Genomic DNA, 25,520 nt, shown 5'->3' on the forward strand with positions numbered 1-25,520 from the left:
TTTGGCAGACAATAGAAGGACCATGAACAGTATGCTTTAAAGATGCCTTTATACTATTTCTATGTGAATCACCCCAACTGATACAAGAGCCCCTGAGCCATTCGATTTTAATGCTGCTGTGATCTTTTCACTACCGAGTGCTGCCACCAGAAAGAGGACATAATATGGATTTTCTGAGTAGACATTGACCGTTTCCTCGGACCTTTGGCGGGAACTTGATATCGTTGACTTGCCAGCACAGGATGACCAAATCTCGAGGTCAACTTGACAGTAGCTCAGCTTCAACTATTATTATTGTTATTAGTCGCGATGGAAGAGGGGCGCCAGCGGGCACTCCGAGGTTTAGACAGAAGCCCAAGAGGCATAAAAGTATGATAATATGTACAATGGGTGTGCGCAGCTACACTGCTCCTAGCTCATGCTTGTATGAGACTTCGTTTATCAACAAAGGGGGGAAAACATGAAGACGAGGAAAAGAGCCGAGGAGGGCACCAAATGGTACTTACTAATTCAGAAAGGTCTACCCAAATTCCCTATTGTCTCGTTCCTAGCTACCCAGGCATTGAAAGCTTGGGTAAGGCTGAAATTCCTGTATAACGCCCTGTTGTGTAAGCTGGGGATGCATCATTTAGGCTTGGGCAATGTGGGGCACTTTACGCGCTTCATTTTCAAGACGCGTCCTGATTACATCCCATCGAAGCTACCTACCTAAGCATATCGGTCCAATATCTGTCTTAGCATCGAGGGCCCTTTTAAACAGTTGCACGGGGGTTAACCCAACTCGAAACCATAGACATGGCACCAACAGAAGCAGAACTTCTTGCAAATTACCTCATACAGCCATCTTCTTTGACCGCTATCGTCACACTCGAGCAATTCAAAGCCCTTTTCCCCCGTCCACTACAATCCTCACCTCAGGTTCGATCACTCTTTCGAGATCTACAAGCTCAACGCACAGATCTTCTCGACCAAGTCGCCGAGAATATCGCACATGAAGCGAAACGAGGGATCGCAATGCGGCGAGAAGTCGTACGGGCTAAGCGCGAGGCAGAGCGAGAGGATATAGACGCCGAGATTGAGATGGAGCGAGCAGTATGTCCATACAAGTACACATCACCGCGCGAATACTGACCGACGCTGCTTACAGTTATTTGGAGATGCTTCAGGTGCAGCGAGTGCCAAACATACTCTCAACTCTGTTATTCCAGAACTTGAGGGTGCCGCAGGTGCACTACATGCCGAACTTGCACATTTGAAAGAGGAAGAAGCAATATTGCTCGACTCTGTACAACAGACTATAGGAGGATTGAGCGATCTACGATACGGGAAATTCGCCAATGGTCGCATAAGCGAGGGGGTTATTGATGGCCTCAAAAACGTAGAAGCAGCTTGCGGAAACAAATCATGAACGAACATATCACTTCAAGGGCATCTGCAACTTCACGAAAATAATCATGATCTCTCCGAGCCAGAATCTTCATATATTTGCACGACAGATCAACATTTCCCAGATATCGAACAATTCGACGGTTCCATCACTAAAGCCTGTCAAGTGTTTGCCAAGAACGAATTATTGGGCGCGCTGAGCACCAGCCTGAGGGCCACCGTTGACGCCTTGCATACGACGGGACCTAGTGCTATTAGTATCACTTTTGTTTGGCTCAGGGGTTGAAATAACTCACATCATGGCGCGGCTACCGAAAGAGACAACGAGCATGAAGAGCCAGTTGGGGATGAGGCCCATAGCCCACATGAGGTAGCCGAAGGGAACAGCTACGCCGTACTCGGCAAGCTTGCCGTTGAAGGGATGGAACCAGCTGCTGTCAATGCGATGGAACTGGTCCTTGCTGCCGGATTCGTGGAAGGCAACCAGAGTGTCCGAGGTTGTGGTGGTCAAGTTAAGCCTCTTGCTATAAATCTCGACCGGCGCGGGTTCGGGGAGCATCTCAATGATATAGAGGCTGGCGGGGCCCGCAGACCAGGCATTGCAGAGAATGGGCTGGTTGTCGCAATTCAAGTAAGCCATATGGGGAGTGTTGTCGAGGAGCGCAAACTTCGCAGCGGTCTCGTTGAAGGCCTGCTCGACAGTTCCGCATCGACCTTGAATTACATTTTAGCAGTAGTTCATTACGACTAACAGGGTGGTAATAAAAAATTATGGCATAGATCATGTAGTGTAACTTCTTGGTGATCAAACGTACCGTAGCATGTCTTGTTGCCGCCAGAGATGAGCAACCACCACTCCTCAGGTGTAGTAGCACCTGCGGAAACAGGCTCGTAAAGGGTTTGCTTCCAGTTTTCAAGGGTCAGGACGTTGAGTCTCATAGAACCAGCCTTCGCCTCAGCGGCTGCAACAGGGTCATGGTGGCCTGGGTTGGGAATATAAGAGGCGAACTGTCCGATGACATTTTGGAACTGGGCCTTGTACTGGTCGATAGGCGAGTCCTGAGTGGCAGCAAGGGCGGGCAGAGCCGCAAGAACAGTTGAGGACGAGAAGCGCATGTTGGCAATTTACTTCTATGAGCTTGTGATAGTTGACAGCGATATGGCGCAAGTTAATCAACAAATGTCTACCTCGAGGAGACGGCTGGAGAGGAATGGAAGAGAGGAAGAAGAAGAAGGAAGGGAAGATAAGACAGGCAGGTAATGGCCAGATGGAAAGATGAACGGGCTCCGGTGGAGATGAATGAATGGATGGGCTAAGGTAAGGTAACTATGGCTAAGCTTGGATAAAGACCCCCAGTGAAATTGGATGCATGGGGAAAGCTGGACCCTTGTAATGGTTGGGGAGATTCTTCAGTGGCTTATGCACTTTGTTAACTCCTCTTTATTACCTTGGCTGCTGACTTATACGTAAGGTCATGTAAAGGTAGGGCAGTTTAAACCTGGAAATTCTGAGCCAGGAGACTGGTAAATTAAGTGTTACGAAAGAGAGAGTTGGAATCAAATCAAACCAAAGAAATCAGGTCAATCAAAGCACTTTGGCTCATGAATGGTACTCCAGAAGTCTGGTTCTTGATAACGCTGGTAATCGACGTGTTACAAGTATGGTCATATAACATAGATGCTGGAGTTTCCATCCACATGGCGTATTCCCCCACGCAAAGTCAAACCCCGACCGACAATCGGAAAAACCAATGATGACACCTAACAAGCAACGGTTTGATAGCTCCAGCCCATCCTGACAGACGTGTTCTAGAGCTAACACATACTAGGACATGCTAGGTGTCTACGGATAAGTACTTGTTAGTTAGACAAGTTCCACTAAATTAAGCAAATCTCCTGTTCCGTCACTCTACGAGACCCCAACAACTATCGTAACCTACTGGCTACCAGTACCGCACCCCAGTCATGATCACAAATACAAGGACACGGACCGACACTTATTCCGTGTCATTCTCACGCCCTCTTCGACGCGCGCGTCTGTAAAGTGATTCACGACACTACCAGATTTTAACTATAGGGTTTATTCTTGGTCTTGAAGTTTCTGATCCCCTTATTTGTTGTATTGTACACTTATCTACTCCAATCCTCTACCCACGTAACGTTTTCCAACCCGTATTATCGTTGTGTCCGTACCATTCGATCCGTCCCGTAGCAACGACCCTGCCTGCAGTCCTATTCCATCACGTTGATTATGAATCCTCAGATGGGCCAGCAAGGCCAAGGCCAGCAAGCTGGTGCTGGTCAGGCACAACAACGCCCACCACCTATGTATCAACCCAACCAAATCAGAAACCTTCCAACATTGAGTGATGAGGAAAAGTCGAAGTACGAGGCCGGATTGCAGGGTCTTTGGAACAAAGCCAACAACTCTCCCCAGAACAGCCCGGATCACATTGCTGCCCGTCAAAAGATTATAGAGTTCTCCAAGATGCTTATCACAAAGATCCAGCAAAGACGCTCCCAGCAAATGCAAGGACAGAATGCCCAAAACCAGCAGGCTCGCCCTCAGCAAATGCAACAGAACGCTGCTGGGCAAGCAAATCAAGCACAGCCTCAGCAACAAGCTGCCGGGGCTGCTGCAGGTAACCAATCCGCCGCCGCTGCTGCTGCCGTTCGACGAAACCCAGTTCCCGATCATATCCAGCAGCATGTTAATAAGATTAATTTTCGAGCTCCTCAGTCCGTCATCGATAAATCCGCTGCGGAGGCTACCAAATGGATAGAAGAGATCAAGGAACGTTATACCCGAGCCTTGATGACTATGGATGCGAGCAAACAAAAAGTGTCTCAAATTGATAAAATCATCAATGATAGAGCCGCGGCCGGACAGCCGTTTAAAGAAGACGAGCTTCGACAGCTACAATTGAAGAAGGATCAGCAGCTCAAAGCCCATACGGATGCCCATAAATGGGTTGACAATGTGCGCAAGCAACAGGGAAGTCTGCAGGGCACTGGCCAGGCTCAAGCACAAGGTCAAACTCAACCGCAAGCACAAAACTCTGCCAGGTTGTCGCAACAAGGAAATCAGCCGGTGCAGCAGGCTGCAGCGACACAACAAAATCAACCGCAAGCACAGTCGAGGCCGCAGCAGCAGCAGCAACAACAACAAACCCAGGCAGCGCAGAGCCAACCTCAAGCGACTCAGCAACAGAACAACGCGCAGGCCAATACTGCCGCGGTTAACGCGGCCGTCGAAGTTGCTAAGCAGCAGTTAGCCGCCGTCAGTCGAGCTTCCCCAGTGAACGGAACACCTGGAACAGCACCGGCGCAGGTACGTCCCGGGCAAGGGACACCTCAACCAGGACGCCAGCAACTACCAGCGGCGCAAGTTCAGGTTAAACAGGAACCTGGTGCACCCCCCATGAATCCTGTGATGGCTTCGGCAGCTGCGCAGAATCAGGCTGGGACGCCGACACAGCAGAGCGCACCACGGATCCCTACGCCCCAACAGGCGGCGGCTTCTGCTCCAGTCACGGCGGCGGGTCCTCAGCAGGCTCTCAGTCACTCAGCTGCGATGGATCTTGCAAACCAGAAGGCTATTAACACTCCAGGAAGTGCCTCGGTGCCTGGCCGGCCTGCCGCAACTGGAACACCTACACCGGGTAGTGCAGTGAATCAAGGAGTGATGGGACCTAACGTTCCTCAGCAACCAACACCACAAGGCCATCCACATGCACATCCTCCACAACCCCAACAAACGCCAATGCAGTCTAAAATGCCTATCCCCAAGGTGCTTCCTGAAAAGGCTACAGCTGTGCCCCAAGGTGTTTCGGTTGGTGGTGGTGTGAACACTGGTCGGCCTACAATGTCCCAAGGCAGCGGAACCCTTGGCGGCGTTATTAACCAACCGGCGATGGCTAGAATTCCGGCCTACAACCATGAAGCTGAGGGAGATCACGTTTTGAGTAAGAAGAAATTGGACGAACTCGTTCGGCAAGTATGCGGAGGCCCGATCGAGGGGCAAGATGGAAACCTGCTCACTCCTGAAGTGGAGGAGGTAAGTTGATCGCATATTGCAGTTGAGATGAAATCACTAATTTAGTCCTAGAACGTCCTGAACATGGCAGACTCGTTCGTTGACAGTGTCCTCCATGCGGCGTGTCGAAACTCAAAGGAGCGTGGTTCCAAAGTGCTCGAGATTCGTGACATTCAACTTGTCTTAGAGAGAACTTACAACATCCGTGTCCCTGGATACTCGTCTGATGAGCTTCGTACTGTCCGCAAGATCCAGCCATCTACTGGATGGATTGCAAAAATGAGTGCAGTCCAAGCGGCGAAGGTCATGCCTGGCAAGGGTGAATGATGCCTGGCCCCGGGCAAGTAGTGGATACGAAAACGCCTATCGGCGGGCAAAAAGAACATCGGGCATTGGTACACTTTTTGTGTTTTACGAAAACAGGCGTTGGGTGTATACCCGGAACAAATCGGCGTCAAGGGGTATTCGTTTTGGTAAGATGAGGCTATTCTCGAAAAGAAGGTAGACCATGATATGAGGTGCCTCTCCCATATGCAACAGTTGACCTTCGGAGTCATGATGCACATAATATTACGCCTGCCAACTTTACCTAAGTATGACCCGACACTCTCTATAGTCCTAGAATTTGAAGTGTCGCCAAATTCCCATCTGCTCTTGCCAACATCAGGAAAAGAGAAGTCTGGGAACCATACAGATTTGTTCCCTTAGGCCATACTATTTGCATATCTATTCTTGGATAAAAACCCTTTTCTCGATTTTGGAAGCTGTTCTACAGGGTTTCGTCACTCTTATCACTTACCTACCTACCTGTAAGAAGTGGCTAGCATAATATTTGCACAATTTACATAAGCATCGTGATAATTCAAAAGGTTGTGTAAAAGGCTGCAGGCAACATCGAAACGTCACTGCTCCTGGCCCCACAAGCTGCCAGCTTATTCAGAATACCTGAGAGGTACAGTGGGACGCCGCAAAGTAAGACGGGAAAGCAAGTAACTTTTCAGCCCTTTCAAGTAGTCTCTCAGTAGTCGCCCCAGTGCCAGTCACCACGCCCCGGTCTCCATTTGGTGAGCTAGCATGAGCAACGAGCAGCATCGCCTTGAACCTCCCTCAATCCATTCCAGCACCAAACTCCCCACTACGACCACAGTCTTAATTTCTTTCGCAAAGCGTGCCTTGCTCTCTCGGCCTCAGCACCGTACATCCTTCAAGCCAATACCGTCCCAGCCCAATCAGCTCAGCACCACGACAAGCCAAAGCGCGCACACGAGTCACGGGGTCAACAGTATTCTCCCACTATCACCATCAACAGCTTCAGCAGCTTCAGCATCATATTCTCTCAATACACACAAATAAACCCATCGTCATGCCCAGCAAGACGCCAAACAACAACGGAAAGAAGCCTGCCGGGAACAACGTTCAGAAAAATAAGGACGTAGAGATGACGGACAGCACAAAGCCCAAGGGCAAGAAGTCCGCCAAGGATGGTGATGAAGAGATGACCGTTGTTGTTCCTCCTTCAAAGTCGAAAAAGTCTGACAAGACGGCCGCTGACGCTGAAGGTGACGTGTCAATGGGCGAAGAAGAGGAAGAGGCCAAGGTTGACCCTGTAACACAGACTATCGCAGGTTAGTAGTTGTCGTCGGAGCTTGGTAAGACCAAGCCAAACAGTCACTGACATATCTTTCCAAACTCAGATATCAAGAGCAACTTTGCTTTGATAGATCGTGCGGTTTCACTTTTCGACGCCAGATTCTCCCTTCGCGCCTTACGATCTATCTCCATCATCCGCAAGCGTTTGACCCCCGATATCATTGCACAGGTCATTTCCGAGGCCTTCCCAGCTACCGCCAACTCGAGTGCCGCTGTCAAGCCGCTCTTGTCTGCTATTGAGCGCGATGATGTTATCCTGGGCCGACAGAGTGGTTCAGAGATGGAAATCGATGAGGCGAAGACTTCTGGCAAGAACAGTGCTAAGAAAGAAGCCAAGGACCCCATTCCTGAGATTGATATTTTCCTTGGTATTCTTGTCCAGGTCTTCCTCTTTGACTCCAAGCAGTTCCAGCGCGGTGCCGACTTCTCTAAGTACCTTTCGGACAGAGTCCAGTCGCTCAATCGCCGTACACTTGACTCTTTGTCTGCCAAGGTCTACTTCTACTACTCCATCTTTTGCGAGCACATTGCACCTCTTCCCCCTTCTCCCCAATCTCCCGTTGTCGCTATCCGGCCAACTCTCCTCGCCGCTCTCCGAACCGCCGTGCTACGTAAAGATGTCGACACGCAAGCATCGGTTATCGTTCTACTGCTGCGAAACTATCTATCAACTTCGCACATCAACCAGGCTGATCTCTTGGTCTCACATACCCAGTTTCCCGAGAACGCTGTCAACAACCAGGTAGCACGATTTCTCTACTACCTCGGTCGCATTCGAGCTATTCAGCTGCGCTACACCGAGGCTCATGAGCATCTCACTGCTGCCACCCGAAAGGCTCCTTCTAGCAGCTGCGCCCTTGGTTTCGCTCAGACGGCCACTAAGCTGCTCTATGTTGTTGAGCTGTTGATGGGTGACATTCCTGACCGAGCTATGTTCCGACAGCCAACAATGGAGGTCGCTCTCCAGCCCTACTTCCTCCTGGTCAAGTCGGTCAGAGTTGGAAACCTTGAGGACTTTGAGACAGCCATTGCCGATCATGCCGATACCTTCCGACGAGATAGCACGTACAGCCTCATCCTCCGTTTACGACAGAACGTCATCAAGACCGGTATTCGTATGATGTCTCTGTCCTACTCTCGCATCTCTCTTCGTGACATTTGCATTCGTCTGCACCTTGGTAGCGAGGAGTCGGCTGAGTACATTGTTGCCAAGGCTATCCGCGACGGTGTAATTGAAGCTACCTTGGATCGTGAGAGGGGTTTCATGAAGAGCAAGGAGGTTGGTGACGTGTATGCTACTCGTGAGCCGGGTGAGGCGTTCCACGACCGAATTCGAGCATGTTTAGCTCTTCACGACGAGAGTGTAAAGGTTTGTTTCCTATTCACTCATGAGACGGGATAGAGACTAATTCGCACTAGGCTATGCGATTCCCTATGAATCAACATCGTCTTGAGCTCAAGAACGCCCAGGAGGCCCGTGAGCGTGAGCGTGAGATGGCCAAGGAGATCCAGGAAGGTGACTTAGACGAGGACGATCTCGGCGGAGACTTTGACGGTATCTAAACTTTGTATATTGTCTCGGCCTGAGAGCATTCGCTACCTATTGATTAATGCCCGTGGCTTCTCCTTCCCGACACCGCCAGATACCGTTAGCTGTAGTTTCTTTGAGTGGCCCGCTTAGGGTGACGGTGGTGGGTAGTTCGCCGGTATGCGTGGATAGAAAGGGGAGGGATTGAGCTGGTTTGAACGTCGTACCCAGACTTCAGTGTATGTGTATTAGATGCTCGCACGGCCGGAATAACTTAGAGGCATGGAATGCTGTGTCGTTCTCGGTGAAATAGAAATTGGAACGTCGTTTTCTTCAGACTTATATTCCAAAAGCAATACACTACCTCCCTAAGTGAATGAATGTGAGGTTCTGTCCAGATGGCGTCCAGGATAGACCTCATACTCTGCGGTAGAGCACCTGACCCCTGTCTGTAGAATATAGTATATCTTTGATTTCCTACTTTCAACAAATGGGGAGCTGGCGCAACGGTAGCGCGTCAGATTCCAGCTATCAAGCACGGAGATTCCTGAAGGTTATCGGTTCAAATCCGGTGTTCCTCACTTATACTTTGATATTTTAACATTTTTTTCTATAGCCTTGACCCAGTAACGACTAATAAATGGTACCCAGATATTCCAATAACAGCCATAAAAGTATCAACTATAAAGTCTCTAGCTAGGCTGAAATCTTAATAAACTTAATTAATAAGGTTACCTTTAGGCTGCAGTATCTCAAGCAACTCTAATTAAGATAAACACGTCGCCTGACCAGCTAAAGAGCTATAAAAAGCTCAACTGACAGGGTCTGCGACTGATATTTTAATATATTTCCTTTTTTTTCTTAGAGTCTTGCTAATTAATTCTATCTTTTACTTTAATACTTATATTTTAATTAATAATTTTAAAAAGATAAAATATCTCTATAGTAATATGCAAGGTATAGCTAATAAGGTCTTATAATAAAAATAATATAATATAATGCTTATTTTTCAGCATATTATATATAAGGCATCATACACTACGCTAAAAAACATAATAACTTTAAAGGCAAGTCTCAAAGTCATACGGCGCTGCTGCAGCGCGGTATGGGGAATATAAATTAAGGGTAAACACAGCTAATGAACACTTGGGAGTCTTTTTTATATAATTTATATCTTTGTATATATACTTCTTTTATAAAGATAAAAAAAAAGTAAGCTGAGTCTGCCTACAGCACAAGATACCCATCTAGGTAGTTTAGGACTTTATGGCATCTAATTGTCAATCTTACGCCCTTGGATCGACAGGTGTGGGCCATATCCATGGTTGCCTTAACATATTGTATGATCCAAGCCACGATAAGATTGTTAAACACACTCTGTTTGTGTCCGATCAGTATCAATCGATACGTATGCGGCAAGCACATAAACACAAGGCGCTGGAACATCGATCAAGCTCAACAAGTCAAGGTAGGATGAGGGGTGATTGCAGTGTTGATCTTTTCTGGGTGATATTACTCTGCTCCAGACGCTGAAGATTAGACTCAACGTCAAACCGCGAATATTTTGATTGTCACAACGCAGGCAACGTATACCTTCCCAGCTTTAAAACTCTGAACCGCATGGTCCCCAGAGAGTCCTATTCACGGCCCTTTCGTGAACACGAGTAGGGGCGCCCGCCAGAAGCTGCTGGAAACACGAGATCATGTTCAAGGTTTGAGGTGAGGTTGACTCACTCGGCAAACAACAGAGTACGCCCTGCGTTTGACAAAATTTCAACAAACAGCAAGGCAGTGCCAGCCAGTGGAAGTCATCTTTGTAAGGTTTGTTACAGAATTTGGGTGTCATTCGTCGGTAAGGCTGAGCTTAACTTAATAGGTACTGTATCCATATATAAAAGGCTTGAGGGGACTGATGGGAGGCCCTTTCTTCCTTTTCATATCACACACAAGCCTGACTGCCTTGAATTCACAAGTACACCATAAAACCTGAATCCAAAGTTGCGGGCATTAGCATGGCTTCCGCTACCGAGCTTCGGCCTACTCAGCCGCCCTTATTTTCCACACATCAGCACGCAACACCATCTTTGCCTTCGGTACCATCGACCAAGCATCACGACGTAGAAATGGACCTAGCTATCCACCTAGCCACGCGTTGCCGCAAGAGTCTCCTCGAGCTCGACTCGCGTCTTCCCGGCTTTAAGCCTTCTCATCCTTTCACTGCAGATGAAATCGTTTCTCTGCCGCTTGACAAGCATCGGATCGACGATGCCCTTCATGAACTCCCTCGACGCAAATCTTCTCGCCACAACTTGGCCGTCGCCATTTCTTCCTTTTTGTACCCTGTGCATCAAGGTTCGCTAACAGCCATCATACGCTACGAGGAAGACCGTGTACGTCTCCGTGCTTGGGCTGCCTTGCAGCGCAGGTATGACATGCTGAAGGCCACTATTCGCAACGGTCATACCACCCGTGGCCTGTCCAGCGGTGCCGCCCCGGGTGTCCAGGCGCCTGTTTGGGCCTCCCGTATCACATCACAGGGAGTTTGGGACCCTGCTAAGCATCCGATTTCTCTTGAAGGTGTGCCAGCAATCCCCATGCCTGTTGAGATCGCCCACGAGGCCGATCTTGCGCCATTCCTGAACCACCTTGTGGTGGGGGGCACTTCCAAGCTGAATGGTGATGAGAAAGGCTTCGAGTTGGATGATGGACGAGGTGAGCCTTACTATGGTGTGAAAGGCGCCGAGTTCCGCAAAGGCGTTGTCTATGAGGATGGGCGTATGGATCTCTGCAAAATGGTCGTTGGACCTGATCACATTGGTAAACTGATGGACTCACTTCGACCTAATGAGTTTGTACGCCACTTCCTCCTGGGCAATAACATTATTGGCCCTGTAGGTGCTCGCGAGATCGCCGGTTTCATCCACGACCTCCCTGAACGAATTGATACTTGGTATCTCGCCGGAAACTGCATCGACGGACCCAGCTTCACTATTCTCGTCGACGCCATGATCAAGTCTGATGTCATCACCAACATTTGGTTGAAACGAAACCCACTTGGATCACATGCCTCTGAGGATGTTTATCGACTCATAACTGGAGTTCGGAATTTGCGAACTCTTGATCTCGACCAAACTCAGCTCGGTGATCGTGGAGTTTCGGACCTGTTCAACCGCTTGGCAGGTCATGAGATGCCCGAGGGTGCGAAACTACCCCTGAAGCATATCTATCTCAACGGCAATGGCATCTCAACTGAGGGTGCACAGGCTATTGGGAAATTCCTCGCGTCTCCGCACTGCGGTTTGACGTCCATCTACATGTCATCAAACCCATTGGGGGATTCTGGTGCAAATGCCCTTGCTCAAGCACTACCAAAGACACCGTATCTGACTCGATTGCTCTTACAGTCGATCGGAGTCAGCACCAAAGGTGCCGTTGCGCTGTGCAAGGCTGCTACTGGTCATCCCGCTCTCGAGGTGCTAGACCTTGGACAGGCTTATGCCACTCACGATCTCGGGCAGGCCTACAACTACATCGAGGATGGTACCGTAAGTGCCATTCAGGACCTTGTCTCGGCCGAGAGCCGTCTGTCCTATCTCAACTTTGGACATATGGCAGTGGCACCTCCGGCAATCAATCTCATTTCAGAGGCAGTGCTGAAGAGCCCATCGCTCGTGTACTTCGCGGCGTACCCAATTCTGCCAGATCTAGCCCTCAAAGCCGCAACGTTTAGGCCAGCAGTTGACACGACTTTCACCAACCCAGCTGAGCCGACCAGGCCGCAGATTCTGATGAACAAGGCCGTTCAAGAGCATCTCTCTGCCAATGTTAAGGCTCGGTATGGCGAGGAAACCTCGTACAGTCAGTTCATGGAGGAGGACAAACGTTGGCTCGTGAGCGATAAGACCGATGTGCGCAAAATCGACAGCGTGTACCGTAATCGCGATGCTGGTCTTGCCCGTTGCCGGCTCCTGACTCTGGTAAAAAATTGGGAGGAGGGTGATGAAACCCTTGACCGTGTCATGGCAGCTCATGCCCCAACCTGCTCTTTGCGCCGACACTGAGTAACAGAAGGGATGGAGGAGCAGTTGCTTGCTGTTACCTGACTTCGCAAGTCTATTTCACTTTTTGAAAGGTTGTTTCTGACGTTGTTGGAATGTTTTCAGAAAGTGGAGGCTAGGAGATCATTTGCTGATCCAGCTTGGAGATGAATTAATTCACTCCTTTGAAATGTTTGTTGTTGTTGCTGTTGTTGTTCTTAGAAACCTGCACTTCCAACTAAGGCCGTTGAGGAGTGTCCGTTCTACCATCATGCATGGGGCGGAAGGCTGTGGTGCTGTGGGTGGTGAGGTAGTAAACCCAAACATCATGAGACATGTTGTGTACCTACCTAGTACTTGCCTTGCCCAATAGCTAAAGCACGTGATAGACGTGATTGTGACATGATGGGAAATCCGCAACATTTGCCGTATCCCCGCGTCGCGTCTTGCCCTTGCCATACCTACATTACCTTCGGAGTGTGCAACTTAAGCCTGCCTTTCCTAGCTGTAGATCTGATCGCATGACGTTCCGTTCCCTTGCTCTCTACATAACTCACGGACCCAATGTCGAATCAACCTTAAAAGAAATAAATCTTCCAATCATACGGATAAATAAACCATGTTTCTACGTGCGTAACTTAGCAGTCGCTAAAAACGCAAACCACTTGACAACACCTTTTTATTTGTCTACCCTGATTAAGGTAGTCGTCCAGGACCTTATACCAGAACTCCACGTCCAAGTCCTAGTGCCCTTCCTACACGCAAAGCGCCTCTATCAACCACCATATTTCTAAATCGAGGCTCGCACAGCGATGCCTCAAAGGCGCAAGCGACCAGACCAAGATCCTTCCGAAGAAGAATTGTTGCCCGCATCTGCCCTCAAATCAACATCTTCTGACTCTCAATCAAAACCCACCAGCGCGCGTAGGGCGACGCGTCAAACCCCAGTCATTCCACCAACACCACCACCACCAGTGACGCAACTACAACCTCAACCACGTACAGAAACGGCTGTACCGCCTCCTATAATACCTACACTATTATCAGCTTCTTCGAAACCAACAACCTCCCCAGAACAGAAGCGGAGCCGTGCCTCCAGCGGTCGTCCTCAACTACCTCCATCACAACCCACAGCGCAAAGTCAACATCCCCCTTCTGTGCTGCGATGGGCTCCGCTTGAACAGCCAGGCCCAGCAGTAAGGCCTCCCCCTCACCATTTCCATCCAACAACGATGGCAGCCATGCCCCCACCTCGGCCGATTGCCGCTGGTCGTCCACCATCAGACTTGGTTGCGCCTGAGATCACCTATCATGTGCCCCAGTCGCATACAAACTCATTCCACCGGACCTCAGCTCTTGTCCGACCTCATGGCCCTACGGCGCAACCACCACGTATACTCGAACGACCGCCACCTCCGACAGTCACGCCAGTTCACCCTCCGAACCTTCCTGTCCCACCCTCTGTACGGCCGCCTCTTCGAGCCGATCGCAACATTGATAAAGTCGTGTTGGGTAATATGTGCTTCAGTACGTGGTATCCTAGCTACTATGGAAAAGAAGTGCTTGGGGAATCATCCGGCAATCTAGGTAAAACAGGCAGCAAGGACATGGGGGCCAAGGATCAAGCTACAGGTGGTAAAGCATCATCCCGGCGGGATCGCGAACATCACCCAGTAGTTGATCGCCTCTACGTGTGTCCTACCTGCTTCAAGTACTCCAAGGAATTGGTTGCCTGGTGTCATCACGTCCATGTGTGTGAGAGAAAGACTCAGATACCTGGTCGGAAGGTATATATTCATCCACGGGGTCGTAGAAAGATTCTTGTTCCCCATGATAATAAAACCTCTGGTCCCAAAAGACGGAAAGGGGAAGGAAACATTCGGTTGGTAGAGGAGATAGTCCAGGACGAAGGAGAATGGAGCATTTGGGAGGTTGATGGTGAAAAGGATGGGGTACGTTTATCCATTATGCCAAGGAGAGCTTCAATGCTAACTTTTGCTCTCAGCTCTTTTGCCAGAACCTGTCGCTATTTGCAAAGCTGTTCCTCGACAATAAATCCGTCTTCTTCGATGTCACAGGTTTTAACTACTTCCTACTTGTTTACACACCTCCGAGTCGATCTTCACAGACTGCAACTGAGCCTGAGCCGCCTTCACCTCGAATTACGGGATTCTTCTCGAAGGAGAAAATGTCATGGGATAATAACAATCTCGCTTGCATCCTTATATTCCCCCCATGGCAACGAAAGGGTCTTGGTGCGTTGCTGATGGGGGCCTCGTACGAGATATCTCGGCGGGAGGGCATTCTGGGAGGGCCAGAGAAGCCAATTTCTGATCTTGGTAAGAAGGGCTACAAACGTTACTGGGCAGGCGAAATCGCGAGATGGCTATTGACTATCAATATGGACTCAAAGACGCCCCAGAATGAGGTCCTTGTGGATCTCAGCGACTGCAGTAAAGCAACCTGGATTCTTCCTGAAGATTGTCTGCAGGTGCTACGGGATATAGGTGTTGTTGAAGAGGCCGGTTTGGGCCCAAGGAAGCCTGAGGAAAAGCCTGCCCCCAAGGCCGAGACCGAGGCCGAGGAGAAGAAAGGCGAAGAAACGACAAGGACATCGCCTACTGCTGACGGAGGAGTTAAAGAAGAGACCGTGTCAGTTGTCAAAATGGTGCCGCGGGTGCGGATAAATAAGCAGGCTGTCCGTCGATATGTGGCCGAGAATCGAATAAGTCTAGAGCGGATGTGTGATCCAGCTGGGTTTGTCGAGGGCTACGCAATCAAGGCACCCGAGGTGGTGGAAGACGAGGAGGTCGAGGCGCAGGAGTGATGGAGTCGAGATATTGTCATTGTTCAATTGGCTGACATGTACCTATAGATTAGACGCTTCGGCAATAGTGATACCCGTGCTCGAATTAAATGAGCTTCCTCTCATTATCATTGTCATCTTTTCCTTTCCTTTTGAATATGGCAGGATCAGCAGGGTCCTGTTCGCCTGGTTCTTGATTGAGCATCATAGCTTTATGCCACAACCAAGGTTTGGCTTACAAGGGACTTGATCATGCAGTTGAGCTCCTGCAACTAACATAATGTGTTTGGATGCATGTTGACTAACTTACCTACCTGTGTCATGCCATCTTCCTCAGGTCATGCCGAGGTCGAACGGGAAAATGTTCTCGATGCGGTCGGAGGCACTCGGCATGGAAAGGCGGTTCAACATTGCATCAGAGAATTGGGAATTGGCGCTGGTATCGTAATTGAGACTCCAGGCGTGTATTTGAATGGTATATCGAGGTCAATGGCTCTGAAATAGCCTTTCTTCTCACACCTAACTCTTTGACACCCATCTGTGCCCAGTCTAACGAGCTTTCCCAAAATGGTAAAGAGCTTAGACAAGCTCGTGTAGTTTCGCACAGGGTCGAGTTTTTTCAAGCTCGTCCCGGTTTTGCCCTTACCTATCCAACGAACAGTGTGAGTACTGACATGGGACTGACACACCCCCTTGCGCCGAAGATTTTTCGTCACCAGAGTCAGCGATTTTTACAGTGCCTATATGTGCCTACCTAGGGCCTTGGTGAATCCCAATCTCTCAGCCTAGGTAGTTCCCCCAGACTCCCAAGCGTTTGCTCGTTGCAGATTTGAGATCCGAGATGAGATGCAAAATATGGGGAGCACTACTCTTCTCAAAGACGTGGGGTATAGAGACGAGGCTGGAGCTACCAATATACAGTGTCAGCCTTTATTTCACACGCAATTATTAAATATTCTGTGGCTGTGGAAGTGGTTATGTCCGTTTCAATGCAACTTTACCTCTTCATGCTCTTACAAACCTTATCTAATTGACAAATGGACTCTGTTCTTTATAGCAAGAAGATCATAACCATAGTATCCTCAAGGATGTTGCTATAACGCTAAATGAGGCTCGCAAGACCTGGTATATGAAATGCAGTGTTTGACAAATTGAGTATTTAGTCAAAACGATATTACTCGTCATATTCACCCTTTCCGACGTTCTTCAGCCTCGCTGTCGTACAATTAATTATTGCAGGAGGTTCAAGGCTGCAACCACCCGTTGCTGTCCATCATTTGATTCGTGTACTGTCCCAACTCATCGACGGCCAAACCTAAATTCGATATGGGCTGTTTGATCGAGCGGGAAATTTTTTTCCTTTCGCCCAACGATAGCTAATACCTAGCTGCCTAGCTAGGTAGGTAGGTAGGTAGGTAGGTAGTACGGAGTAAAGGACTAATCGACTGTCATGTCCCAGCTTTTCAGTGAAACTACAGTACAGATCTGATCCTACCACTTTTGATATACTACGGCTGTTCATCATGATAGAACATAGGCAGATCGAGAGCTCGTTGTCTATTCACCCGGGCTCTTCAAGAAAAGTCAATTCCAACTCAATGTCCGATAAACAAGAGGCAAATTGCTCAGCGACCGCTACCGCGAGATCATTGAGAAGCCCAACACTCAAATGGTTGATATGACAGTAACTTGAACTTGTTGAGATACGTCCCATTTTTACTGTACATGTCTTTTCCAATAAAGGCATTGATTCTCGTCCCCTCCCGTCCCTCGCAGGATTGACTTTACCTTCACTTTGCGATATCAAATGCATCCTTCGAAATGTCTACCACCATCTGTACACGTGGGAAACTCATTCCTTGATTCGCCGGTTAGGCTCTGTAAAAGCCACCGAGAAGAATCTCAGCTCGTACTGTGTCTTGTCACTGTGTACATCGCACTCTTCCTAGGTAAATGTGTTGCAGCGCTTGGCTCACGGCCCATACTTGCAACCAATCAAAATCATATCTCGGCAGCTCCAGGTACTCTGATATCAACTCTGTTGTCATTCTGTTCTAGCCTTGGCTAGACAAGCGTCAGCACTGTAATAGTACCTCGTGTCGTCAAGATAAAACTTCTCGACGACCTTACGTCAAGATGCTTCCTATAGTTGTATGATTTTTACCATTTCAACGGGATTTGTATGATTGAGTGCGATTCCAACTCCCTACTTGTTTAGATGATACATCTCATTGAAGCCGCTGGCTGTATCGTCTCGGAGATCCGGTACAGCCGTCGTTGTCCGTTGCCGCAAAATATCTTTTTAGTCTTAGCTTTAGGGGTTCTCGTTGTTCCGGCTTTGTCCCTCCTCCGTACCGAGATTTCACTCGATGTTGCGCGTTCCATCGCCGGCCCAATCTGTTAGCTGGCGCTCATTGTAGCCCTTCAACCATGATTCATGGTCCACCGCCAAGTGTGTCCCTCCGATTGTAAAAGCCTCAGGCCGGAAGGTGTCTCAATTCCTCCAGAGCAATCACAGCTCAGCATTGTTGTATCTCACTCCACCCGATTCCCTCCGACGGGCTAAGCAACCCGTGCAGAGCTCAATCCCCTTGCCTAATTCGCACCCGTGATATCATCCCCATTCCCATCATTTTTCAGCAGTCTTGGACTGCTGAATAGAGGGCAAATATCTTGTTTGTGGGAGGTTTTCGTCTGTTCAAGTTCGTGCTCAAGTCATATTCTCACCCGTGTACGCCGTAACAATCATCTCTCCCATATTCAGCGTTGTTCCCTTCTTCCCAGCGTTGCCCCGGCTGACATCCTCACCCCCCTGACAATATCCACCCGTGTGGGCCCACCTATCCTCACTTTCTTCCCGGCTCCAGACGCTCTCTCTTCCCTTTTCCTTTTCCCACTACCGTCTGTCTCGTGCTGAGCTCCGTATTCCTTTTCTTTAAACCTCCCATCAGCCTCTCCCTCTTTCAAACATCAACCATCTCCCCTCACACATCAATCACAATGGCCTCTTCTCGTGTCTTCGCCTCTCGCCTGGCCTCCCAGATGGCCGTCAAGGCCGCTCGCCCTGCTGTCCGAGCCCCCGTCGCTGCTGCCAGCAAGCGAACCATCTCTGGTAAGTTTCTGATGCGGCAAAAAATTTTCTTCAAGCTCAATTGAGCTGGTGTCGAACCCGACTCGATCGAACTTCGCCCATCACGATGAATGAACAATTCGCTCACAATCGATTCAAGGCGCCAGCCCTCTCCAGGCCATGAAGCGTCAGACTCTTCTCCAGGCTACCAGCCGCAACGCCTTCCAGGTGCAGCGCCGTGCCTACTCCTCCGAGATCGCCCAGGCCATGGTTGAGGTCTCCAAGAACTTGGGTATGGGTGCCGCCGCCATTGGTCTGACTGGTGCCGGTATTGGTATCGGTCTCGTCTTCGCCGCCCTCCTCAACGGTGTTGCCCGCAACCCTGCCCTCCGTGGCCAGCTCTTCTCTTATGCCATTCTGGGTTTCGCTTTCGTTGAGGCCATCGGTCTGTTCGATCTGATGGTTGCCCTCATGGCCAAGTTCGTAAGTCAATATCCTATTCTCACACTTATAATCCCTTTCGAGCATGAATTAACATGCTCCACTTTAGACCTAAGTTATTTCCCGGCCAATTGGGTAGGCTCGTGCCGAATGATCGAGTCAACGAGACAGGGGAGGTTGCTGAGCATAGTGCATTGTGCCATATCCTGAGAAATTTGATATGGGTGCGCTTGATGCTAGCTTGCACGATAGAGGGGAGGTTGTCTTGTAATAGACGGGATAGAGATCTGGGAGTGACATTGGTCATAGGCACTTTCCTATGATTAGAGTTGGGGAAATTCTGCATAATTCCTCCCAGGGATCAATTTGTAAAATAAAAAGCCTCATTCATCCCGCTTCTTCCAATGCATATGGATATTTTCCTTGTTTCACCATCACGAAATAAATGGTTCATCTGATAATCGTGACTTCACATATCGATGGTCCCAATTGACGTCTCAATTAACGTTAAGTCGATGACATCGTTCCCAGTAGCTTTGTCCACTGCATGGGAGCTGTAAACATGAGGCATTTGCTGAGCTCCCGTGGGCCGGTGCTGGGGGTTGGCGGGCTAGCCGGAGACAGTCCTGAAGACACTGTTCTTCCAGCTTAGCCGAGTTGACCCGGCTAGGGGGTGTAAGAAAACCTGACCGGTGCTGCCATACAGTTTCAGTGTGAGGATCGGCCAGGTTTTTTTGTCACCCGAGCAGGGTGCATGGGCTGTAACACATAATGGGTCGCTCCGCGCTTGATGCCTGCATTGCAAGGCACACAATTCCGATCGAAGTTTCTTCATGATATGAAAAAAAACAAGATCCACACGGTGCAAATTCTACCCTCACTAGCGTCTGTCGCTAGCCGTAGCGCACAGCAAAGACCAATAGGGCGGGCATGAGCGAGTCGTTTGAGTGGGTTAAGAGGCAACTGAATGATCTGTGGGATAGTGGAGCTGCTGAGAGGGTATGTAAAGAAAGCAAATCCACCTGACGACAAAGCCACGAGTTGGTCCGGAGTGATTGCTGGGAATACTGGAAGAGATGCAATGCTTTCGAGCTCCAGGACAGTCAACATGCCACTTCGGATGGGTTTGTCGGGAAGGCCGTGACTGCCATTGAGTTACATGATCTCAATGAGTATTGCTCAAAGTTCAACCATTGTAGTCTGACTGGTTGCACCACGGGCCACTGACAACAACTTCGACGAAACGAATGAGGCTATGGCCAACAGGGTTCTATACAAAGTTCATCAATCAAACAGCATCGAAGTTTCGAAGAAGGCTAGGGCGACGTCTCGAACGAAATGATACCACGAGCTCGAGTGAGCATCAATATGAGAAATAGACGGAATCTGGATGCGCGATGTGTCGCACAACCGAACTGGTGCCGACGGTTGCTTGTGAGGCCAGAAACAATATCTTGGCCCGGAAGGCTTGGGCAGGTCGAACAGCAGACGATGCGAACGACGACATGCGAGGGGACTCCGGGGACGTGGGTGGGAACGGGTTCAAGTGAACAACGACATTGGTGACGCTCCAGTATAGATCGGAGCATTGAGGTATATGTGAAAACGTACCGTCGTCAATGACTAAATGTGTGTCTGCCGTCGACGCGCACGCAAGGTTCTTTTCTCTCCTGGTTTGCTTAGAAGGCAGGGAGGCTCGGGCTTTGATGGGAATATGGAAGAAGAGAACTTCGTCACAAACCTGGATACAGAATCATATGGCCTCGGTGAACTCTCTGGCAAGTATACGCCTCTGTCTGTCAATTTGTCAGTATGCCGCAACGGGACTATTCATCTCCGAGGTCCTGCTTTGACTTACTTTATAGATTATCGTGAGCTTCGGTTCAGGCCCAATCGACTCCACCGTTCTCGAAAGATTGGTGTCGTTTTTGCTGGTGTAAGTCGCTCAAGGGCCACAAGGAAGCTCAATTACGAGCACAACGACTTGGGAATCAACAACACCAACAAGAAAGAAATCAGAAGGAAGAAAGAGATGTGAAAGCTGCATCTTGGGGGTTTCATCCCGTCTCTTTCCCCTCACTTAGAATCACATGACCTGCCGGCCTTGCCTGGCCACTTATCACTCTCTGTTGCGTCAAAGGCATAGGCCACATCATCGACGTGATTCGGAAACCATGGCCTGCTCAGGGGACAGCGGATGTAGACAACGGCAATGGCGTGCGTGTGCGTGTGCGTGTGCGTGAGTTATTTGCTGTCGACGCTCTTCTCAGCGTGCCTCGAGGGAAATGGAACGAAATGGAACGAAACTGGGTTGGCGGAAGGAGCGGCAAGACGAAGGCAAAGATGCAAAAGGCAACGAAGAAGCAGAGTTGGGGATTCAAGGGTTGGTCCATTGTTATTGACAAAGCCAGGTTTTGAGTAATACCACGGCGACAGAGTGAGATTATCCGAGTCACAAAATGAGGGGAAGTCAACGCCGTGGCTGCCGTGCAAGAGATGAAGGGGGCAATAAGCCGAATAGGGTCTCCTGCATTTGGCAGGAACAGCTTCTGGATGGCACCTTCCCGTTTCCTGCGATTGGCTATTACCACCCATCCACGCCGTGTTCCTTGGACGTTGGGGTGCCATCGACCACCATCCAAGCCGTCAGCAGAACCCAAATGGACGCGTAGTGGTTGTGATTTGTCAAAGCGCAAGGGGAAAGGACATTTTAGCCTACGGTTGCCATTTTAGATATCTTAGCTTGTGAAACTATGTTATTGTGAATAGCTTCTAATTTGCTATGGCCCGTTACTATGGTTTATATGACCTCTCACGCGACAATTCGAAGTATTGTTTGCATTAAAGTCGGCAGTCATTACGGTCAGAGGCCATTCAAAGCGGGGAAAGTGGAAAATCCGGGGTAATTAGGGTACGGGTAACATTTGCCTCCCTTCCGTGGTGGAGCTGCATTACCGTATCGCGTCTCCGAAGGCAGGCATTGGATGTTCAATCGGGTTTTGCGGCATCATTCGACTTTTATGTCCAAGTGCTTCGATAGCCAGCATTTCAGGTTTTATTCGTGCATACTACGTAGTACGGAGTACAGTCTCCAGTATTAGCGAGACGGCTGCCTGCTAGGTAGGCAGGTAGGTATCGTCTCGGAGTTTATACCCTGTTCGATCGTTGATGTACCCTCCCTCGACTGTGGCTATGATGCTAGTGTGGTTCGATAAATAATCAAAAGAAAACATTCTCTGTACCCCGTAGTATAGACCTAGTTAGGGGATCGATAGGATGATGGCTGCTGGTCGAGGGGGGTGAGAAGAACCCTCTTTTTTTATATCCAAGTCCACAGCTAGTATTATTATCAAGGGAAGGAATTAGGCGGTTAATGCCTTGAGCACACCACAGTGAAGTGAGGCACTGGCTGTTGTTTTATATACCATGTATTAAATCTATAAGCTGTACGGATACGGAGTACTAGAAGTGTATTTTCCCAGCAAACTTCCAGCATATGCGGACTCACCAACTTATAAACGTCGGAAATAGTTGGCTTTGTTAAAAATGCAGAATGGTCTATACAGTTATACAAAAGTTCACCTTAGACAGAATAGCAATCCCGGAATGAAGATTGTAAACAGCAGCGAATGAAGCCATAATGATTAAGCTACTGACTAAAGCCGAGCCCCCCCTGGCCCGCCTGTGCCGTAGTCCGCGACCCAAAACTCCTCTTTTCGCCGTGGTTACCCGGCATCCGACACCCTGAAGTTATCTTTTGAATGTTGCACTTCGCTCTCCTCTCACTGGGGGCGCTTTGCGTGCTCCCTTGATGTCCGTGTCCGCAGACTTCGAGTAGGGGTCGAAAACCTTCTTCTTGCCCTTTCCGTCTGCCTGTCCAACATTAGATTCCCTGTTTGAATGGAGCACCGAGGTAGCCTTGCTATAGTCGAAAGGCACTGCGTCAAACTTCTTGGTTTTGTCGTCCTGCTTCTTCTGCTTCTTCTGAGCTTTGCGAGCCTTCTTCGCTTCTTGTCGTCGGATTCGCTCTTCTTCAGCCTTCTTCTCCTCTGCCTTGCGAAGCTTGCGACGAGCGCTCCTGGACGCTTTTGGTGAGGGCTCATCTTCGACAGCGATGACTCCACTACCCTCTTGCATCTCCTCATCACTATCATATTGTGATGAATCCGTGCTCTCTTCGCTTGGCTCAGATTCTTCGATCGCTTGCGACTTTCGCTTCTGACCTCTCCTCAACGTAAACTCTTCGTCAACCTCTTCAACCTTAGCATTGCCAGCTGCACTCTCCACAGTATCTGTTGGCTCAGAGATTTTGACCTCTTCGGCGGCTGTATCGTGTTGAACGTCTTCTTTAATCGAGCCTTGTCGTATGAATCTCTGCCAAGGGAACGGAATAAGCTCCTCCCCGGTTTCGGTTGGTCGCGTTGAAGTATCCCATTTAGAGCTGATCGGCATATCGCCAAATAACTGCGACCGAGTCAGCCTACTGACCGTGACCTCTCCATCAAGGACCGGTAACTTTGCAGTTTGCCTGGCTGCAATAGGCATTCCATTCTTTCTCACGCTATCCGGCGCCATCGAGGTGAAGAAGTGAAGCAAGCTGAGTCCACCCTTTGCCTTGGTCCCTTTGATTTGTTCCCAGATCTCATTGAAACGTGGTCGTGCTAGAGACGCATTCAGGGGTAACAAGCTGTGTAAGGCCTTTGCGTCCGGCGGGTTGATTCGGGCGATCTCTGTGATATCCCTGGTGCTGAGAACGTAGTTGGTGCTCTCGTCCTCTTTCCTGGCAGTGTCATCTCTCCACTTCCACAAGGCTCTGAAGACAGCAAATTGTTCGCTATCGAGTGCTAAGTGCGAGTTCTTGAAGATATACCCATACCATCCACGGGAGCCTTCACCAGTCTCTTCATCGTAACCAGGATGTTCGTAGCGGGAAAGTGACTGTTCCTTCGACTTCTCCACTGCCCGGCCAATGTAGTCTTTATCGACATCACCTCTATCGGAGGCAGCAACAAGCTCATTTCGTACCCGATCGTAGATGTAGAGCAGGTAGTGGGTGTCGGACCGAGCATAGTACATCATCTCCTCGGGTAGTGGGCGTATCCTCCAGTCAGCCAATTGATACTGCTTGTCTGCATCAAAATCGACGAACTTAGACAACAGGTAGGCTAAACTCTTGGCTGGATAGTGGAGTTGCTCGCACGCAAAGAACGTATCGAAGAGTCCATTCACATACAATCCCAAATCTCGCTGAAGCCAAACCATGTCCATGTATGCGCCATGGAAAACCTTTTGATGTGTTGGTTATAGTTTTTACTGCTCGGGTTTGGGGGACAAACCTTGATGATATTGGGATCTGTGAAAACTTGGTTCAGAACCTCAAGTTTATGGCGCCAGGGTTGTAGAGTATCTACGATCCAGTCCTTCTCTCGCGTGCTGATTTGCATGAGAGACACAAGTCCAACATAGGACCTAAAATCGTGGTGTTCCAGATCGATCGCAATCTCCTTGGCGCCCTTCAGTTCCTCCAGCATCTCCAGAACGCCCTCGTAGGTGTCGACAAAAGTGGCCGCGGTTGTTTCGACCGGTTGGTACATGATGGGTTCGGATTCCTTGAATACTCGTTTCGGATATGACATACGGACAATTTCGTGTTCATAAGGATGTTGGTATCTGCGAAGCGAAAATTAGTATTTGACTATTATCAGTGGTCTGAAATTGCAAATGATTCATGAAGAGTTGTTTTGAATATGGCAGACATACTGTGGCGTGCCGGCTTCATTAAGGACGACCTTGAGGCTTTCCTCCAAAGATAATTTGGCATTTGGCTTCGACGTAAGCATCGGTTTCCATGGAGCAGGAGCAAAGTTATCAGGCTTTCGTTCGAAGAGGAGTTGAGGCTTGGTCATATTGGCATTTCGGATAACCTTGTTCGTGGACTTGGGCTTCTTGGGCTTGTTCGCCTTCGTCAATTAGCTGCAGTACTCCAAACAAGGTTTATTTTACATACGGTATCAGGTAAGGGTGGCTCCTTTCTCTTGACAAGCCCTGTGTACTCATCTAAGGCTGTGTCGGCCTTCTCGAGTGATGAATCGACAACATCGACAACGCCCCTCCAGTTCATTTCGATGTCTTCCACATCTTCAAGCTTGGGCGCCTTGACACCACACGCCTTACCGGTAGTCAGAAGAAGATGTGTGGAGAGTTCAAGGATCCGCGAAGTTCGATCTTCGAGTAGTTGGCCCACGCTAGGATTGACAGTCCGTTGGAAACTTAGGTCTTCGGCAGCGATTCGGTTCACGGTCTTAATTGTGGAAATCAGTGACTTCTGGACACTCTCCTGGAGAGACTTGAAGTCTTGAGATTGCTCCATGTTTGCGACAGGATATGCACGTTGCGCGTGCAGTTGGTAGCTGTGCCTAATGTCGCGATGCCGTGTTGATTCTAGAAAAATTCCTAGATTTAGTTGCGCTTATCGATAAGATAATCTTTCCGTCCGCTGCACGTTAACTACTAACTTACCTAAGCTTAGTATCTACCTACCTACCTACCTACGGGATAAAGCTAGT

General features: G+C 49.2%; 9 protein-coding genes and 1 non-coding gene across 13 annotated transcripts; 8 read left to right on the forward strand and 2 right to left on the reverse strand.

The window, feature by feature from the left end:
• Positions 1-681: 681 nt before the first annotated feature.
• On the forward strand, positions 682-2,167 carry FVEG_04674 (hypothetical protein). Its single transcript, XM_018892513.1, has 2 exons — positions 682-1,092; positions 1,148-2,167. The coding sequence occupies exons 1-2, from the start codon at positions 796-798 to the stop codon at positions 1,406-1,408; spliced, it is 558 nt and encodes a 185-aa protein (XP_018749221.1). The 5' UTR covers positions 682-795; the 3' UTR covers positions 1,409-2,167.
• Positions 1,261-3,206, reverse strand: FVEG_04675 (hypothetical protein). The gene is made up of 3 exons (XM_018892514.1): positions 2,202-3,206; positions 1,683-2,100; positions 1,261-1,631 (listed from the first exon to the last, which is right to left on the reverse strand). The coding sequence occupies exons 1-3, from the start codon at positions 2,500-2,502 to the stop codon at positions 1,571-1,573; spliced, it is 780 nt and encodes a 259-aa protein (XP_018749222.1). The 5' UTR covers positions 2,503-3,206; the 3' UTR covers positions 1,261-1,570.
• Positions 3,207-3,637: 431 nt separating this feature from the next.
• FVEG_04676 (transcription initiation factor TFIID subunit 12) lies at positions 3,638-5,749 on the forward strand (the record flags this gene model as incomplete). The annotated part of the gene is made up of 2 exons (XM_018892515.1): positions 3,638-5,443; positions 5,495-5,749. The coding sequence occupies 2 exons, from the start codon at positions 3,638-3,640 to the stop codon at positions 5,747-5,749; spliced, it is 2,061 nt and encodes a 686-aa protein (XP_018749223.1).
• A 758-nt stretch (positions 5,750-6,507) lies between these two features.
• Positions 6,508-8,635, forward strand: FVEG_04677 (26S proteasome regulatory subunit N3; the record flags this gene model as incomplete). Its single annotated transcript, XM_018892516.1, has 3 exons — positions 6,508-7,047; positions 7,117-8,441; positions 8,492-8,635. The coding sequence occupies exons 1-3, from the start codon at positions 6,786-6,788 to the stop codon at positions 8,633-8,635; spliced, it is 1,731 nt and encodes a 576-aa protein (XP_018749224.1). The 5' UTR covers positions 6,508-6,785.
• Positions 8,636-9,092: 457 nt separating this feature from the next.
• On the forward strand, positions 9,093-9,181 carry FVEG_15524. Its single transcript has one exon. It is a non-coding gene; the product is annotated as a tRNA-Trp (tRNA).
• A 1,431-nt stretch (positions 9,182-10,612) lies between these two features.
• FVEG_04678 (hypothetical protein) lies at positions 10,613-12,661 on the forward strand (the record flags this gene model as incomplete). The annotated part of the gene is made up of 1 exon (XM_018892517.1): positions 10,613-12,661. One exon carries the CDS (start codon positions 10,613-10,615, stop codon positions 12,659-12,661), a length of 2,049 nt encoding a protein of 682 aa, XP_018749225.1.
• A 788-nt stretch (positions 12,662-13,449) lies between these two features.
• Positions 13,450-15,464, forward strand: FVEG_04679 (hypothetical protein; the record flags this gene model as incomplete). The annotated part of the gene is made up of 2 exons (XM_018892518.1): positions 13,450-14,589; positions 14,643-15,464. The coding sequence occupies 2 exons, from the start codon at positions 13,450-13,452 to the stop codon at positions 15,462-15,464; spliced, it is 1,962 nt and encodes a 653-aa protein (XP_018749226.1).
• Positions 15,465-17,673: 2,209 nt separating this feature from the next.
• On the forward strand, positions 17,674-19,553 carry FVEG_04680 (F-type H+-transporting ATPase subunit C). 3 transcript variants are annotated; one of them, XM_018892520.1, is made up of 3 exons: positions 17,674-18,555; positions 18,674-18,996; positions 19,064-19,553. In XM_018892520.1, exons 1-3 carry the CDS (start codon positions 18,444-18,446, stop codon positions 19,067-19,069), a joined length of 441 nt encoding a protein of 146 aa, XP_018749228.1. In that variant the 5' UTR covers positions 17,674-18,443; the 3' UTR covers positions 19,070-19,553. The 3 variants fall into 3 exon arrangements, with proteins under 3 accessions (XP_018749228.1, XP_018749229.1, XP_018749227.1); XM_018892521.1 differs by having other exon boundaries at positions 17,674-18,996; XM_018892519.1 differs by having other exon boundaries at positions 18,084-18,555; positions 18,674-19,431.
• A 363-nt stretch (positions 19,554-19,916) lies between these two features.
• FVEG_04681 (hypothetical protein) lies at positions 19,917-21,961 on the forward strand. Its single transcript, XM_018892522.1, has one exon. It carries the CDS (start codon positions 20,582-20,584, stop codon positions 20,990-20,992), a length of 411 nt encoding a protein of 136 aa, XP_018749230.1. The 5' UTR covers positions 19,917-20,581; the 3' UTR covers positions 20,993-21,961.
• A 513-nt stretch (positions 21,962-22,474) lies between these two features.
• FVEG_04682 (hypothetical protein) lies at positions 22,475-25,382 on the reverse strand. Of its 2 annotated transcripts, XM_018892524.1 has the most exons (5): positions 24,962-25,382; positions 24,715-24,914; positions 24,291-24,624; positions 23,471-24,240; positions 22,547-23,418 (listed from the first exon to the last, which is right to left on the reverse strand). In XM_018892524.1, the coding sequence occupies exons 1-5, from the start codon at positions 25,322-25,324 to the stop codon at positions 23,184-23,186; spliced, it is 1,902 nt and encodes a 633-aa protein (XP_018749232.1). In that variant the 5' UTR covers positions 25,325-25,382; the 3' UTR covers positions 22,547-23,183. The 2 variants fall into 2 exon arrangements, with proteins under 2 accessions (XP_018749231.1, XP_018749232.1); XM_018892523.1 differs by having other exon boundaries at positions 22,475-24,240.
• Positions 25,383-25,520: the final 138 nt, after the last annotated feature.

This window comes from Fusarium verticillioides, chromosome 4 (assembly GCF_000149555.1).
Source record: "Fusarium verticillioides 7600 chromosome 4, whole genome shotgun sequence".
NCBI classification, from domain to species: Eukaryota; Fungi; Ascomycota; class Sordariomycetes; order Hypocreales; family Nectriaceae; genus Fusarium; species Fusarium verticillioides.